The sequence below is a fragment of the Cinclus cinclus genome, chromosome 8 (genome assembly GCF_963662255.1).
Source record: "Cinclus cinclus chromosome 8, bCinCin1.1, whole genome shotgun sequence".
Classification (NCBI taxonomy): Eukaryota; Metazoa; Chordata; class Aves; order Passeriformes; family Cinclidae; genus Cinclus; species Cinclus cinclus.
In genome coordinates, this window is record NC_085053.1 from 16,129,729 (window position 1) to 16,149,098 (window position 19,370).

Genomic DNA, 19,370 nt, shown 5'->3' on the forward strand with positions numbered 1-19,370 from the left:
CACTGGAAAGAATCTGTAAATGCTTCTCTGTGTCACCATAAAGGAAGTATTTACGATATTTCTAATCAAGATATAAGGCCTGTATCTAGGATATATTAAAAAAATAATAGATCACAGGCAATTTTTAGATTGCTTCTTCAGTATAATTACAAGTTTCCATTCAAAGCAACTATGTAAAAACACTTTTGGTATAATTATTTGGGGTTAAGAACAAGGACAACATAATTTGCTTCTATTTTGAGGTGAAGTTTATGAGATAATCTAAAAAAATTATTGACACTATGCCAAAGCAGGGAGTGAACTGTGGTGCCTCGGTTCATGTTGAATTCTGAGTTTAGAATAGCTTGTACATGTCACACATCATAGATAAAATGCAGTTTAAGTAGGAAAACAAGACATTGGTATGCTTTCCCTAGCATATTTCCCTAGGGAAATTCTGCACTGATCTATTGTTAAATACATCTCTTAATTATGAATGTTTATACTAAAAATGAACTGGCATCTGTGCAAAGAAAGATTTCTTTGCTTATACCTGCAGGTTATTTTACAGTTAATAACCAAAAGGAAGCAAGCCGTTTTCTAAGTAAGCTGAAATAGGACAGACTTCCTTCCACACTTCCTCTTATGCACCTACCTTGGCTGCTCCATCCAGAGATTTTATTATAAGAAAACCCTGCCCCTACAGACTCTGCATTTGGAGCCAAGCTATGACTGGAAGCACAGGGATACAGAAAACAGCCTAGTTAAGAATTCTTCTATATAATTGCCATGGTATGGACTAGGAGGGGACAAGAGTATAAAGTACACTGAGATTCGTTTCCACTAATAAAGGAACAATTGGTTCCACTAGAAGTAATTTCTGACCTTCCTTACTTTTCATTTGAAGAGCTTTTCATGAATCTACTATAACACATACTAGAATAAAGACACTGCAATTGGCTCAGCCCGTTTCTGAGCTTACTGAATTTTCTAACTAATGTATGCAAAACTTGCATCATTTATACATGGACATTTCCCCAGGGACACTTTGGAAAAGTAGTACTACCTGATTTAAATGAAAGAAGCCAGAAGCTTGATACAGTAAATCAATTTCACTTCAAATGAACTTGAAATGCTTACAGAACATGTTAAATCTGTATAACAACTAAGTCTCTCAGACCTAAAGAAAGTGGTATCATAGTGACAAAATGCAAAAAGCACCTTCAACACAAAAACTTAAAATTGATAATGCAATGCAATGTACTGCAAGCATTATAAACAGGAATGCATTCAACCTTTTTCCCAGCAAATCAAAGCTTACACTGCAATCCTACCAAGCAGCAACAGTAAGGATTTTTGGCATGTTTCCCAGTGACTATGTAACCAGGCTGTTTGGATTATAATTCAAAATTAAAATAAATACTGTTAAATTTCACTCTTCTTCCTAAGTTTTATGTCCTAAAAACAGCTCAGACTTGGTGGCATGCTCAGCTTTCCAAGTGACTGATCTCCAACAGGAAAGAGGATGGCTACAGGCTACAAAAATGAGATCCTCTCTCTCTTTCATATCACCTGTTCATCTGTTTAGCCAGTTCTATAAAGACAATTTTTAAGCTTAATTTCAACTTATTCTTGAAGCTCTCCTCTTCCTATGCTGCTGTGCTGCAGGATACATGGACAAACTGAAATGCAGTAGCTGAAGATGGCGCTAAACCCTAAATAACAGAGGAGCAGATAGTTCCCAACTAGAAAGAAAAAAGGAATGGTTTGCTCTCAATATTTAAAAAGCTATTTGGATTGAGACAGCACACAAAATGATTACTCATATTTATTAGTTGTTATGGTGTTTATAGACTAAGCTGTATTTAGTGTGACTTCTGGTTATTTTTTCAATGTCTCTTGGTACACACACAACACTACACTAAATTGTCAATGTTACAGAAAAACATCATCAGCTTAAGAAAATATCAGCACTGAAACTGTATAAAGTGTTTGGCTCTGTAAAATACAAAAAATTCATTACATTTTATAGGATTCCACAGTTCTAGCTACAGTTTTGCAAACCCTACTCATATTTAATACCCTGCTTTTCTTCCCAATATAAGAAAAATCCAAACCAACATGCCTGAAAAAATGTCATACTACAAACCATGACAGTGGATGTATAGATTATTTCTGGAACAAATCCATTATGGAGCCTGAACGATGCTGCCATCCTGAAACTCTCTTAGTAGTCAGTGTTAGAATGTACTAACCTGAACTTGTCTACAGCCACCTAAGATACAAGTACAGAAATTTATGTACTGTGCTCCACAGTTTCCAAAGATATTGCAATTTTTAAAAAATATTTTTGCATTTTAAAATATAGAATAATATATTAATTATATGAAAATAAATAATAAAGCCAAAGCATCACCGGTTCTGAAAAACAGTTTTTACTGAAAAAATGTGTTTCAGTCCTCAAGAAAAAGAGATATAGCCTTCTTACAAGGAGGATAAGCCTCATCTTATAATTCTGGATACCTAATAACAATTTAAAAAATATTTTACTTAATTTTTTTAACAAATTGCAACATGCATTGGATTTATAAGGGTACAAAGAACCTACTAATGTCATGCTCCACTCCAGTATGGACAGGAAATGGAGAATATAACTTACAAATCCACCATTATCACCAAGGCTGATAAAAGAATGATTTAGCATTCATCAGGGCATTTAAAAATTGGTTTCACATTAATTTTAGTAAGTCCAGCATATACTACTGGGAGTACTTTACCTTTTTATCCCCCTGTTTTCGCCTCCGTAGCCCTGGTCTGTAATCATCTCCAAAGCGCAGAAAGTAATAATAAGAAACTAGGCGTTCTATAGGATCTCTTATGACATTTATGTAAATTGGTTTCTTTTTAACACCAAATCTGAAGTAAAAGAGGAAAAAAACATCTCTCAAAGGATAAATCAAAGCTTCGCAACTAATATGCAAAAGCTGCCTTTATTGCTACAACTGAAATCTATACACAGAATACATGATACTGAGACGAAGCATAATGATCAATTCTTTTCATCCTCATATCCAGAGCATTACATGGATGTGAAAGTAAGTTCAATTTCAGTTTGCCTAAGATTATCATTTAAAGTTTTTATTATTAAAGAAACAAATAAAACAGATGTATTGTCACACAAATAGATAATAAAAATGTTTACACAACCATCCTGACTCTAGAAATGCCTTGACTAGTTTAGCAGCCACATACATGTTTATAGTAAGTACAAGGAAGTTTGATACTGAGTTCCTGCCCTTGTGAACAGGGCTTTGCAATGCTATGAATGATTTTCCTGGCAGGTCTCCAGTTGTCAGAGACATTAACATCAGGAAGACAGAGCTCAGAGCCCTTCCATTGCCTGGGTTGAATGCATACAGCTATGCTTACTAAATATAAGCCTAAGATAGTATCTGTAACCATATTAACTTCTCTATCTAAATATATTAAATTTTGCCTTAGATATTTACCCTAAGCAATTTTTGATGTACTCCAGTACAAAAAGAATACTGATGAAATGAGGTGGTAAGCTCATACAACACAGGAGAAAAATTTAAACCACCAAACTGTTTTGTGCAAATGCTACATCTCAGTGATCTATGCTCAAGTCATCTTTTACAATACATTTCTCAGCTTTTTCTTTTCCATTTGAGACATGCTGTGGCAAATAATTGTGGTATCCAAATATTAAGGAGTTTTTATCACAATGGAAATTGCAAGTGTGTGAAGTACCCTGAATTAAAGCTAGAAACTGGGAAAAAAAAGTTCTCTTCTGTTCTTATGCGAACTGGGAAAGCGTTCTGCATCGAAAAAGGGCCATTCATGCCTCCTAGCTTGGCTAAAACAGAGCACTCATAGTTTTAAGTTGCAGTACTATGATTTTTAAAGGGGCAAATTTTACTAGCAGATACTGTGCATATGAGGAACATTAAGTTGAAAAGCTGAAGAACAGAAATGTAGCAAAAGCAACAGAAAGGAAGAAGTTATAAAAAACCACAATTAACAGACATTGCCTTTTGCCAAAAAACAAGCACTACAGACAGAGAAATTGTTAACGACTACAGAAAGAGCAATTGATTGTCCAATGCTGCCAGTGGAGTACCAATGAGTGAGACTGGAGCACTCAAAGGCAGAATTGCTGACATGTGTCTTTGTGCCAGCTCTGACTTCCCAAAGTCTGCTAAGTAGAGGGTATGAGTGTTTCCACCATCCTGATGCAAAGTCCAGGCTTTGAACTGCACCCTCTTTAAGGTCCACTGAAGTGCATGAGACATGCACATGTGCCCTTCCACAGACTACTGCAAATGCTGAGGAAGCTGTAACAAACCATTTCCACACAGCAGCAGACTCAATTGATGAACAGCACAGATCAGTGGATTAAATGAACACGTCCAAGTCCTTAGTGCTGGATTGTACAATTGCCTGTATTTAACACACGAGCTTGCAGAACTAGTTTCAGTTACAGCAACATAAACCTATGAGTAACATAAGTTACTACTGCAAGTTCAATAATAATAATGAATTGGCAATTGCATTGGCAAAGAACTTTTTTTACCCCCTAACTAGTTGCCAGAGAAAATAGGGAAAAAGAGTGGATAAAAAACTTCAAAAGACAAAAAGAGTAGGGAAAAATTTTTAACTTCTTACCATAATTTCTACATGGATGGATTACAATAACCTGTCCTCAATACAGTGAGTTACTGATGGAATCCAGTACTTTAGTTTTCAGCATATTTTAAGAGGTACTTCTGATATTTGACAGTGGACCTAAGTCTGATGTCCATGTATAAGGAAGCATTGACTCTTCTGAAATATTTTACACTTCTTAACTACAAGAATGTTCATTACGAGAACATACCTCACAGCCTTAAACGTGTGGGCCTTGCCAAGCACAACCAGCGTATTCAAGATATTATTTTAATAATGAAAACCCAAAGTATGAGAAAGTAAGCTGTTGTGGGGGGGGGAAAAAAAAAAAAAAAAATCACTCAGGTGAAAAGATAGACAACAAAGACAAGGATAACACAGTCCTGGAGGGAAGATGCAGATGAAAGAAACCTGTAAAATTGCTTAGATGCTTTCTAGATGTAAAATATTTTAGTTTTAGGAGTTCCAGTATCTGAAAATGTTTTCAGTTTATGAACTGATGTATAAAATAACATTCAGCTTTGCTGCTCTAGAAAGTGGTTATTCAGTTCAAGCGTTTATTACTGTTGAAGCATTTAAATTTAATTGGCAGAAAGGAAAGAAATTAATTTCTATATATTTTATTTGATTGACTGATTTGCTTAACTTCTTTTGCATGTTACTTTTCGTAAACTTGGTGCCACTGGTCATTTTTAACTACTCCTGTAGCTTTCAGCATTTTCTGATAATGGACTGTATTGGGAATCTGCATAGGTCTCACTTCCCTGTCTCATTCTTTGTAAGAAAAGTTCAAATTAAAAATCAGTGTACATGACAGAATGAGTAATTAAAAGGAATGACTAAACAAAAGGAATTACTACATATAAAAAAGGATTTAAATAAATACTTTAATGCACAGAAACATAAAAACACTGAGAAGTGACCATCAGCAAGAGGTAAAAGTAGCAGATTTTGTGGACTGCACTCTAATTTGTGCAGTCAAATGTAGTGAGTTCTGAAAACTCCATTTTCAATTTTAAATAATTTTCCACATGCTCCAAGTGCAATATGAAGCACTGCCTAGTAAGCATCTTAAGCAAAACTGACTTGTCAGTTCAAGGAGAGGTTTCATAAGACTGAGCTACTGAGGATCACAGCTTTAGATCCAGAAGCAAAAATAAGACAAGAAAAGAAACATATGAAAGTGGGAATAAAGATATGATCCTGAACCTTTGAAATCAGTGGGAGGATTTTTATGATATTTTTATTTAGTTTAATTTTCAAAGAAACAGCATTTAACTCCACAAGAATGATTTCAATGCTTTTTCTCCACAAGAATGATTTCAGTGCTTTTTCTAGTAAGTTAAACTATAATAGACCAACAAACTACTTCAAAATATAACTTTTCATATTCCAATGAAGTGTAAGGGGATACTAAGGAAGAGAAGAATTACACAGCTTAAGAGCAGGTGGTGTTACTCTTTGTATGAAGCGTTTTTGAGAACAGGTATGTTCAACTTCCCCAGATAGGAAGCCAATCCTAAAACAGAACTGCCAGTATTTCAGGGAAAAGCCATGATTTTCAGCAAAACAAAGCTTGGCATTAAGACAAGGAATACTAATCCTAGTACACAGACGTTGGGTTTTTTTTTTAATTAATGAGACTTGGCTACATTTTCTCATGCAAGAGGAGAAATCGGCGGAGCTCGTCCCCAAATCCCGGCCATCTGGGAACGCCAGCGAGCGGCATCTCCGCGAGCTGCAGTTCCCGGGCCCGAGCGCTAGAGGGCGCTGCAGCCCGGCCGGAGCCCCCGCGCTCCGCAGGCACCGCACCGGAACGTACTTGGCGAAGTCCAGGTACGAGATATGGCCATGGTAAAACCCCGGCTTCATCTCCTTCCAGGAGGTCACATTCTTCACAAATCGGACCTGCGAAAGTGGGCAATGAAAAGTATTTCTGTACGTTACATTTCCCCATACCCGGTGTTTCCCGGCTTTTAATCTCGCAATGCATTAGATAAAAAAAGTCTATTTTGAGTATTATTGAAAAATTTGTGGCACCTAAAATAGACTTTTCTGCAGCATACACATGGACTGATTTTAAATGATCGGAAACTACACAAAAGCAGAATACAGCAATCAGAAGGACAGTTCAATGAAAGCTACCGCAAAAAAATATTAGCAAGACATATATTTACATGTTTGTCAGTGCATTTTATTTGTAATTGGAAAGGAATGCAGAATTCTTTCAGTAGAAATGCAAGTATATATTTGACAGAATTGTCTGATCTGCATTCAGTCCCTCAAATAAAAGTGTACCAGATTTACAGCATGTTCTTAGACCTATTTTAGTGGGACATAAGAAACTAATCTGATGGTTTATTTGCTCCACCATCCCAAAATGCAATGCACAAGTAATCCAGAAATATTATAAATGCATGCAATGTAAATCAGATCTACAGTTTGCTATTTTGAATAGTCATCTTAAGCCTAACATTTCAGTGAAACTTTCATGCTACAGCATGAAGTAGCCCTTAAATGAGGGCTGATACTGGCAGACTCCACAAAAATAGGAATAGCTTTACATTTCAAAGAACAAAATAAGACACATGCCCCAAACCAGAGTGTGTGATCAAATTAAGTGGGACATGCAAATTCTGATAGAGCTTGGCTTTACTATATGAACAGAATATTTTAACATCAAAGCTTGTAACTGGAAGTTATTCCAAAACTAGTGAATTGGATAATAAAGAGAAGATGATAAATTTGTACTGCCTGAGTGGTCTGACAAAGATAGGCCATTTCTGAGGCTGTGAATTAAAAGACTGTTCTCTGCACATCTGCAGTATCTTTTCTGTTATACAGAGACACAGATAACCACAAAGATTCCAAGGTGAGACAAAAGAGACAAAAAAAGAAGAAAGTTTGAGAGCTCAAGACAACTCACTAACATTCTGTAAGGCCAAGTGGATTGAGAGTGTCCTGAAGCATAGTATTTACTATTTATTATAACCTACCAGCAGAAGATTTTAAGAGGCGAGACTGGCCTGCTGCTGTTTCTTCAATTGTGCAAAACTCACGGCCTACGATTTAAGAGGTTGGTAGCCTATACTTATTTCTTTAAGGACTGGCTCTTGGACTCTCAGATAACAGAAGTTTATATTAATGTTGCCTGTTACTAGAAAGTAAGTTTTTCAGCATACAAATTTCAGTCTGTGGTATTACAAAATTTAAAGCATATATTGCACATGAAAATGGTGGCAAACCTAGCTGAAAAGCACTGCACAATGTAACACAATCGTGTTTCATAAACTGCTTTCTGTCTGGTTTTGTCCATAGCACAAACTGTTAATATGGGACTTTGAATCCAGTAGAACTACCTTTACTGCTACTGAAATAAACCACACTTTCACTGACTGTATCTTTCCAAGATCAATGACAAGTTATTTTCGGTGGAGAACCTCAGCTATAAATATTTCTTTACCTGGCAAAGATACTTCCTAAATACAAAATATATATCACCTTTCCTTCCTTTACCCACAAACCCCAAAATGTCATGGTTGGTTGATATAACTCCACAAATAAACTGGTTATGCTATTTAGGCTGTGCAGTGTAGCCCACATATTAAAGTACACATTTATGTTTCCATGAATGAGCTTTTTGAAATCTTACATCATCTAGATTTCAGTTTCTAATACACTAGGACAAGACATAAGGCAATGTTAAGTACAAAATCACAAGTTTTTTTGTTTTAGAACCCCATGACAGCATCTGGCATCAAACTGTAGATGTTTCAGTAACAGTTACAAAAAATCCTGTATTACCTTTGTCTTACAGTGTCATTGTCTGCCATGAAAATAATTTTTATGAACGCAAGGTGTATAGTCTAGCCTCTAACACCATCCAAGCTAAGAGAAGGCTAGAAAGGTTTTAAGACAGATGTAAATGTCACAGGTGTGCTACAAGATGGACCTGCAACATGCTGAGCCCCTGAGAACTATAGTTTTTAACACCTATAACTAGCCTGCAGGCAAGAGTTTTTTTTTTTTCCTCCCACAGTTTGCAGCATTCCAAAAGCCAGAGTTGTTCCAGGTCACAGAAAGCCTAATGAGTCTGGATTCACACATTTTAGGTCAGAGATGAATATCGCTCACTGCTTCATACTGTTAAATATGATCAATTTTACCTTTCTTTTCAGGGTTTAGCAGATACTGGGGCTTTCAAGAGACAGAGTAAGCTTTTATATCTGAGCCCAATTGAATAAAATTTGAGGTGACTTTAAAAGTTCAGATAGACGTGCATGGAATTCCTGTGAAGTTGTTTCATGGTGCTTTTATATAATCACCTACAAAGTTGCTTCACAGCCTTTAGTAAGTGGGAAATCAGCTGAGGTTCATTGAATTAAAAAGCCCGATCAAACACACTCTAGGGGCATAAGATGTCCTGAAATGTAAGTTAAATACATTCAGTTTTTAGGACAGTAGGAATTTAAAACAAGTCCCAGTGAGCCAAAAGGAGGAAAAACCCAGTCAGAATACCTGGTGTGAGAAAAAGCCATGTGTGCAAACTAAAGTGATGCTGTAAGTTCTTATCTCTGTCCATTAACTGCAACCATCAGTCCCTTTTCTCTACAGTGTGACCACACACTCTCATGAACTCATGCACACTCAGACACACACGAGAGGGTGTCTGAGAGGGTGTGCATGTGACTGTGCTTGTGCCTCTGAGTGTGCCTGAGTGTGTGCAAGAACATGTCTGAGTAAGCTCTGAATCAGAGCATCAGGAATGCTGGAAACAGGCAAGCAGCATGCCTTTGGCTGCATGCCATGGACAACCACAAGCAAGCTCAAGGCAAGGACAGTTGAGAAAAGCAATTTTGTGAGATGGTGGAAAGAGTTCACCAGTTCAACCACAATACAGCCAGGATACCTGCCTTGCACTGATAGTTCTTTCTCAGGGATAAAGATACAACTGGCACACATGCAGCACTTGTACTCAGTAGACCATCTAACTCCAAAAGAAAAATTCTTAAATGTTCATAAAGTGGAAGTACTGTCACGTGCTTAACGGAGTTGCTGCAGCCTTTTCACTTGTTCCACTTCTGACAGCCTCTGAAACCTGCACTAGCAGAGGAAATAAGTACCACTAAAGCCACTATAACTGCTCTGTCCTGAGAGACCAACTGCTTTAGAATCCACTTGGAAGCAAGATAATATATTTTCATGCTTCTCTTTTGAGAAAAATTGAGAGAGAAACTGAAGGAGAAAAAAACCTTAGAAAAAGAAAACAGCAAGCTGAGAGATTGAAAGGCTGGATATCTGCAGCATTCGTAACAGTATAGAGAATGCTATTCTGTTCACAGCCACTTTAAAATAATGTATCAAGAACACATACTATAATGCAGAACAGTCATTTAATTTTAGATGTTTTAGATTACACCTTCACCATGTAACAAAACCAATAAAGTTTGTGTGGCTGATATGCCATCCTGATAGCCTTAACAGGCATTCCTGTATGGACAGTGTGTCACTGCTGAAACATGCAAGCAGCAAATAAAACTCAACCAAACAACTACTCAGACTTCATTAAGAAAAGCAAGTGTTTCTACTACAGACCACACAGGTCAGAAATGCAATACTGGCAACATGACACCCAGCTTACTGCAAAGAAAAGGCCCAACCTGGGGAAAAAGGGGCAGCTCCCAGGATCCTGCTGCCAGAGATCCTGCAAAGGAAAGGAGGACTGCTGGGACAAGTTACACCTGAAACTAAAATGGTTGTTAGGAACACTTACCAGATTATCTCAAATCAGATACGGACTAGGAGTGGATTTTAAATATCATTCCTTTCATACTGCATTCAAGAAGTAAAGGTTTCACATATGGGCAGAGAACTTAAAATCTGTTACAGAATTACAGTAGTTTGGAAAAAATACAGCAGAAAAACTGCACAAAAGAACACTCACTGATTTACAAATTTACAAGCCCAAAGCAATCTTCATCTTACTTAGGGAGATTAGCTTTAACAAACAGTATCGATAACAGAACTACTTTGTCTCTATATGTTTATAGATTTTACTACTGTAACATACACACCTAATGCACCCAAATGAGCTACACTGGTGAAGGTGGCATATGAATATGTCATGCTAATGCAAGCCCACACAGAGGAAACGACAGCTATCACTCAGCACCCTGCCACCTCTAGAATCATGCACTATTACTTATAATGGCAAGCTGTTATCTCCACATATTAAAGACTAAAAATTATTTCTGCATCTTTGAACAACTGTGCAATATATGAAGTTCTTCACTATCATCATCTCCTAGTTAACAGCCACCAAAGAAGAGTATCAAGTGTCTAATTAAATGACATCATTTACCACCTTGGACAAGAGCATAGTATCAAATGAAGGTAGGACTGACAGGATTGTGTACATGCTCAGCACAGACAGATTTTAATTTTTCAATAGCTTATTACTAGAGGGAAGATGAAGAGTTTCTCTTCTATAAAACTAAGCCAACAAAGAACAAATTTTATTTGAACTAAGTTCAAACAGAAGTAGAAATTTAAGGTAGCCTGTGTTTAATTTACACCTATTCAATTACTAGCTCTCCTATCCTTCAAGACAGACCTCCATTTCAAGAGACACCTTAACAGAGAATTTAGTGGGAAGTGTAGCACTAGGTATGACTGACTTGAGCATGATTTTTAATTAACAAATACATGTTTATTAAATCTTTTGAAGTATCACTCCACTCTTAGTGCACAGGTCTTTAGTACTTGTTCTATGCAGTGGACAGGACCATAGTGATGGCTACCAGACTTTACAATAGCAGTAATCATGTATGACAGCATCACCTTCATATGTAGGAAACAATTTTAGAAGAGGAAATACCCAACAGTAACACAATCCCATTATCACAAAACAGATTCTGGTATCACCCAAGTCCATTATTGCCTTGCACAGAGATCCCTACCTCAACCTTTCTCCCACATAGAGGACTGGAAGTGGAGGGCCTTGAGCATCTGCTTCCCCCAGCCCCAGTGCAGCTGGCTGAGCTGCTTGGGCCCGAAGACAGGCACTTAGAGGAGCTGGAAGGCTCAGTGCTGACATGCTGCAATGCAGAGCAGCTCCTGCCTCTGCTGCATATCAACTTAAGTGATCAGCATACAACGGGCAGTAGAGAGTCTGGAAACACTCGTTTTACAGGCAGGCATGCATGATGACAGTGATGGTTCAGATCTCTAACCTGGATTCTCTGCAAATTCACTCATGACAGCCAAGGAAATATTAAAGAAAGTAAACCAATAAACCTAATTCCTCACCCCAGCCTAACAAAATCACAGCACTGAACCCTCATCATATTTTTAAAATACCCTTTTTTAAATACAGTAGACATGATAATTTCTAGTCTGGTACTACAGTGATTTTAGCAAGAACTTTTAAAGGAAGCAAAGTGACTCATCCTTTACAGTGCAAGCTATTTACAAGCACTTTTCTGTATGTTTTTTATCACCTGTGAGACCTGACCAGCCCCAGCACCAAAGACACAAGTCTAGCCCTGACAGCATGGCACAGTGCCTGCACTACTCAGAGCAAATTGCCTAAGACTGCATTCACTGCAGATGGAGATGACAGGCAAGTTGTATTACACAGCCAAAACAGTTACAGCAACAAAAGTCATTTCTACCCCAGTCATGCCCCCTTTTAGCTTTGTTTTTGTCCAATAAACAGACACTTACCACCTCTAGTAGCCAAGCAAAAACCTAAACCTATTAAGAAATAATATTAATTCTCTACAAAGAAAATATGAAAACATTAGATTTCATTTCTATTGGAAAATGTGACAGAAAAGCCAAATACATCAGATCACCCAAATCTGCAATAGCACACTTTTTTCCTGCGCTTTTCCCTTGTTTCATAAAGGCATCCCAAATTCAGCAGCTTACCTGATCTTGCAGAGACATAACAGGATTATTTTTGGTTGTATTGATATGTAGAACATGGTATTTGTTCTTTGCACAGAGATCATAGGCAATATTTGTGAAGGATGTGCTGGCAGTCTTGGGTACTCTGTTGTAAATAATCACCACATCATCTTCTTCATCCAGTGTCACATCTTGTCGGGGACCATCTACTGTATGACGCTGCTCTATTTCTCTGACTTCATGCCTTGCAATAGCCCTTTCTGTTATGGAAGAAAAATATAAAATTTCAATCTAAGTGTCACCCATTCTGAAGTTCAAAGCTTCAAACACAATTTGGTGAAAAGCAGTAACTCCTTAGTAATAAATAAAACACTTGCTGTACTATGTATTTGATATACCTGAACAAAATTTCATCAATAAAAATGATTGGAAGACAGTCCAACACAGAACACAAAGCCTAGAAAACAATATACTTAGGGAACATAGACCATACTCTGTGACTCACACGGATGTCACTGCTTAGAGTCATTATTTCTAAAGGAAAATCTATAATGCACTATGAAAATGGTGACATCCTTGAAATATCCCACAATTTCAACAATACCCCTAATTAAAATTACAATGGAAGAAATAAACAATTTGAAGAATATGAGTCTTCCAGAAACAGCAGATAATACTAACACCAGAGACCACAGACTATGCAGAAACACTGTCATTCAGATGAAACCACTGGGTTTTTATTTCAATTGATACAAGCCCCAAGAGTAAAGCATTACAATAAATGGGGTTGCAAAAATTCAATTAGCTTTATTAATTTGAAGTTTGACAAGAAGAGAAGCAAGAGGTGCTTACAAAACATGTAACATTAAGGTGAGTGATCTCTGAAAACTGAAATCCATCAAATCCATCAAAAAGAAAGAAACATGGAAAGGCAAGCTATGAACAACACATTTTAGCAGAGTACTTAGCAAATAATCCAAAATTCTTTCCTTTTGTACAAAGGGCAATACTCAGAGTAATCGAACATTGCTTCAAGTGCTAAAAGCTTATTTGGAAAATAAGACTCACAGTACTACAGCTTTTGCTTTTTTATGCTGTGGAAGATCAATACCCTGTGCTGATTGAGACTGTTGTTTTTCTGTTCCAGGTAAGTACGTACTTATACAATATGTAATACAGATGTCATTTTCCTCATTCATTTATGGTGATACTGCCTTTAATAAATGTATTCTATGAAATCTGCATTTGTCAACAGTGTAAGATGAAGTGATCACAACAATGACCTGTAATTCTCTGTATTATGTTCTTTTACAGGGTATAGCTCTTTATGAATTACTTGCTTTAAACAGCAGCAGCAGCTCTTGACCTTTACTTCCCTTGATTCTTTAGCCCAACTCCTTCTATTCTCTTTCACCAAATCTCTTTAATTATAACATAAAATCACTTTCAAAGCAGAATCATCAAGCTGTGAATAGCCTACCCTGTAATTCTACGTAAATTGTCTTAAACCACAAACTTCCATCTGTCTGAAATGCTTCAATGCTTAAACTCACTCACTCTCTCATATGCTCATATCTCACACCCCATAACTAAGTTACCTCAGTATGAAAATGTTTGTAGGAAATGCTTATTGAGTATATCTCAATTTTCCAGATGACATCTGTTGCTCCCCACTACATCAGTCACAGTTTTTGCTCCTTCCTTTCTCATTTGCTACCTCTCCCATCAATGCTGGCAAACATCCTATTTTGGAAAGAGATGAGGCAACAGACTCAGGTTTCATCTCTCTGAAGATGGCTACAACAAAATGTGGCTGGCAACTCTCCCCTCCCTGCCAGTAATAGATTAGAGGAAGCATTTGGTGGGGAACACAGTTAACCATGTGGCTGCCCAAGGCTACGTGGATACTGAATACCACCTAGAGAGGCTGAAATGAAAGCAATTTAATTGGCATTTTCTACACCACAGTAGTAGAGCTAAGCTAGATTTCAATCATAGCTGCACAGAACCCCAGGGCTGATAAAGGCTGTCTGGCACAGAGCTTCCTCTTTCACATGGAACAGAAACATTTGTGAGGATGAGACATGATTTGCAAGAGGATTGACGAGAAGTATTCCTCTAATGAGGCATTTTAAACCTTGATGATTCAAGAATGAGTGTGATAAGGGCACTTAAAAGACCCTGCAGAAGATACAAAAGCTGCGTGATTGGATGCAATTAGCAGAAAAGCTATTGCATCCAACCACCTTCAGCTTCCCGTGGTGAGGGGGAAAGCAAGAACTCAGGTAAGGAGCAGAAGTTTCACAAGTCTGAAGTACACAGACAGTCCTATTATGAAAAAAAAAAGAGGCTTTAAATTTCAAACTAAAACAAAAGCTGATCTTTGAGATGAAGCACTAAAATCACCTATTTGAAATAACTGCAACAGTTAAAAAAACAAAAGCTGAAGTCGAGTGAAGGATATAAATTGCTAAAGTGCAAGGGAGGTTGAAGTGAGAAGCAAAGGAAGCACCTGGAAGTGTCTAACCTGGTGAGCCATCCTAAGGGCCTATTTCATTCTAGTCTAAGAATAATACAGTAACAAAAATTGCAAATTTTGTAAAAGTGAACATTTTTTCCTAGTCACAAACAGTTGGCAGTTTTTCCTGTGAAGTCTGGAACCTGTTCTGTTACTTACTGAAAGGTCAGTTTAACTCTTAAAATTATGGATACCGATTTTATTTATTGATAAGGTTGGTTGGTTAGCTAATTATTTGGAGAGGGGAAGAGGTCCAGTAATGGTAACATGCAACTGAGAATAGTCTTTGGGTTACCTATGTAATCAAAACTTGGAGAATTTGAGGAGCTAATGGGCATTTGATTAGCTACTTCATTTGCTCTTCCATAAAATGTAAATAATTGTAGAAGCCCTGTAATGGCTGAAAAATGGTTTATACATTCATGTTTTTAGAAATATGGTAGAAAATGCAACATATGCTTTAAAGAAATTTGACATGTGAAAGACAGGGAGGAATATTTACTAAATATATTATGTTTCCCAAAAATCTCCTTAGGTGACAGCCCTTCAAACATAAACTTTGATTACAAGAACCTATCTAAATAAGGCTGGACTGATTTGATTGAAAACAATTTTTAAAAAATTTAAAAATCAGGATAGGTGATTTCTTTCCTCTCAGAGATCCAGTGAACATAGTCCTATAGTCTCATTGCTTTCACTGTGTTCTAGTCAAACTTCCTGTTGTAGGAAAAACACCTATGCAAAATTATTAAGAACCAAATGCTTAAATAGGGTTAATTTTCACATTACATAACTACACCCACTTAAAAAGATATGCAGCATTTAAATAAGTGACACCTTTGAAGACAAGACAGGTTTTCATAAAACTGTAATACAGGATAATTCTAAGGCATAAGATATTCTGCCTCTCACTTTTTTTATTATTGCTTGTATAATTTCACTGTAATACACAATATATTTGCTATACCCTTGGGATAAACTCTTCTGTAATCTGCAGTTGTCCTGCAAGCAAACTTTCATCAACTGCAAGGACAGTTTGCACATAGGCAGTACCAATATGATCAGTGTAATAACATTTGCTGAACTGATCGTTGACCAGCAGATTAATTACTTACAGAAAGTCCTTAGCTGGCTGAAGTAGCTGCTTTGTGAGCAGTAGAAAAAGTTTGTTTTCTCACCTATTTGTCTACATGTTCTTCCAAATCCACCTTCATCCTATTTCTGTAACTCAGCCTCTTGGCATGACTTACATTTCTTGAGCCATCTTCTTGTAGCAGTAAACCACAAAATATCATCGCTGGCAACAAATTAGTTTGCCAGTCACATACTACCACAAAATAACATAATGGGCAAGTTATGTCTTCTCCTTCAGCAGAAGCACTAATAGCAACATTTCATCTGTACACCATCACTTCAAGGTCACTGCCTTTTCAAATCAAAGCAGTTTCTCAGCAACCTCAAAAGTTACTAAGAAACACTTGGAGAGAAATGGACAGGCCAAGGATCTCAACTAATAAAATCACCTGTGAAAAAGCAGTGGACCCATACAAACATCCAAAAAAATTGAAAACCCAGCTGAATCATATTTACATAATTACAGAAACAAATCACCCAAATGAAAAATATTAAAAAAGTTATAGAAACAAATGACTGGGATCATAAACAGTTATTAGTCTACATTCCTTGTACACTCAAACAGATGAATGTCTTAGGTAAAACAAGCTTATTAACATTTACTTCAAATCCAAGTGTTAACTGCATAAGTGCATACAAAGTCTTCCCAAAGAAAATAGCGTGTCATGGATTTTAACAACTTCAAGATTAACAAAACCAAACATTTCAGATTCCTCACATTTTTCACAGAAGCATAAGAACCTCCTGGGATTTCTGAACAAAGAAATCTATCAAAATCAGAAATTCTTCTTTACTCTCTAACTTAGCACTTACCACTTAATGAAAGACACATTTAGAGCCTTGCTGTTTGTCAAAATCAAGTTCAAATAACTGGAAGAATAATTCAGAGCATACTTCTCTACCTTCCCAAACTATGTTCTTTGGCCTCTACATCTATTTTCCTTCTGTATGTATCTACAGATTTTATTTAGGCTCTCTCTGCAATGTGTTTTATGTGCCTGACATGCTTCATTGTGAAAGCTCCCACTCAGATGAGCAAAGACTCAAAGTCTTCAAATAAATTTTAGCTCAGCAGCCTTCAAATGCTGCCCAACAGAAGAAAAAGATGTGGATTCAAACTTCAGTCACACTGGCTCCACGTGAAGGAACAGTACAGATAGTCTTGATAGCCACCCCCTTGAGCAAACTGTGGATGTTTATCAGCACTGTTGGATGCCACGTTAAAATAACAAGCAGGTTTCTTCCAGTTGGGAACAGCACCAAAGCCAGCAGCCATGGTGTCTCAGCTTGCTTTCCACTCTGCTCCCAGGCCAACTAGGCAAGCACCTGGTATAGCCTGAGCAGCTCTCAGGCTTTTCCCTGCCCAAAAGCTGCATTAAACACGACTGGCCTAAACACTGAAACCGAGCAGGACTGCAAACCTACTCACTATGGACTCCATTCTCCTCTGATGAAGAATGAAAACGGAACACCTTAAAACTGAATCATAATTCTGTAGCAAAGTTAACGTGCTGAATCATTTTCAACACCCACCATATACTCACAGCCTTCATCAGTCACTGAAATGTGGCCTCCTCTGGGAGCTGTTGAGCAGCACTCAAGTTACAAACCAGAGTGAAGCTGTATGCAGCTATCAATACTTCAGGGATGGGGAGAAGAAGAGAGACAATCAATGGTGCTATGACAATTTATGGCTATGCAGGACTTGTGTTACTGTACCAAATGAAATCTGAAGGAAAAATATAGACCGAATTAAAAAAAGTGCCTAAAAGTAAAATTTGTGCAAGGTAGCAGTATTAACATACCAACTTCCTTAAAGACCTTTACAAATAATAACGCTACTCTGCTCTAGCTCTGAGTCCTACTAAGAGCAGAGCCACCGTGGCGTCTGCAGAAACTTCATGAATTCAAGATAAACACGTATTTGTGGGCAAAAATAATAAAAGACATCTAAGAAACAAAACCGCAATTCCATGTAACGTTAGTCAGGCTGGCAGCAAGAACACCGGCAGGAGCAGCAGCCCCCTGCCCTCGGACAGAGGGGAGCTAGATGGTCCCACCGCGCTCCCAGCCCCGCACAAACACTGCCACCAACCACGCCTCAGCTCCAGAAATCCTGGTTAACAAAACCGCTCAGGGAATGACTCTTGTGCAAAGCACTGCTACTGCCTTTTGTCGCAGCCATAGCTCATTCTGGTTAAGAGAGAAACTTGGACCTTTTGCTTTCTTCTTTTCTTAGATATTTATTTGTGTAGTTCAGAAAAAAAACTTTCCAAAGTAAAAATATCTTAACCCTTAGGGTATTTCAGTAATTTGCATTTTAGACAAAAAAGACTGTTGGTGGCATTTGCAAGTCTAGCTGTCTCAGTGAGCCTATGAAATACCTGCTAAACCTTTAATTTAACATTTCCCTTTAAAAAGGTCTTCAAATTCAGCACAGCCTTAGCAGGTATGTGCTGTGAACCCAGTTCTCACCTGTAACAAGCAAAGACGACATGCAAAGCACAAACCAGGATAGAACCAGAGTACAAAGCTTAAAATAATACCAGAAAGGTAATTTAAAGTTCTTTTCAGTCTGGTCAAAACCCCACATTTTCTTTCCCTTCTAAGAATTCAGTTGCCTCAGCAGCAAGGAATTCTATCGACTCATTTTAGAAATTTTATCCCAGCTTGTTTATTTTCAAGTAATGCATGAAAATAAATAGGTATAAAAGGTATTTTGTAATAAACGCCAGTAGTTTAGTGACCAAGTAGAAGTCACTAATATTGCCAAACCATTTTCTTTCTTAGTGGTTAATGCACTTTCAGAACAGAAGGAAAGGATTGTTCTGCACTTCAGAAGTGTCCAGTCACAAGAGAATTGTTTTCAAACTCCAAACTTTGAACTCCAACAAAAGCTCACTGGAACCAGTTAAAAGAAAAAATACTCCCCCTCAGAAATCCCAACACAGACAACCAGGCATGAGATTGTTAACTGGAATCAAATGCAGCAGCTGCCTGAAAATTACAAGTAGCAATTCTGAAAAGTCTGCTACAGTTCCATTGGCATTGGATATCTGTCACTTTATTTCAAGACTGCATTTTTGCCAGGACTTTATTTTGAACATGTAAGCACAAGCATACTGATTAGTGAATAATACAG

General features: G+C 37.4%; 1 protein-coding gene across 1 annotated transcript in view; it reads right to left on the minus strand.

Moving 5' to 3' along the window:
• The window catches only part of HS2ST1 (heparan sulfate 2-O-sulfotransferase 1), a 77,724-nt gene that overhangs the window by 4,731 nt on the left and 53,623 nt on the right, over positions 1–19,370 (minus strand). The window contains exons 2-4 of the mRNA XM_062497431.1: positions 12,598–12,836; positions 6,488–6,573; positions 2,757–2,895 (exon numbers count right to left, since the gene is read on the minus strand). Of these exons, the coding sequence (XP_062353415.1) occupies positions 2,757–2,895; positions 6,488–6,573; positions 12,598–12,836 (464 nt within the window). The remainder of the gene's footprint in view (positions 1–2,756; positions 2,896–6,487; positions 6,574–12,597; positions 12,837–19,370) is intronic.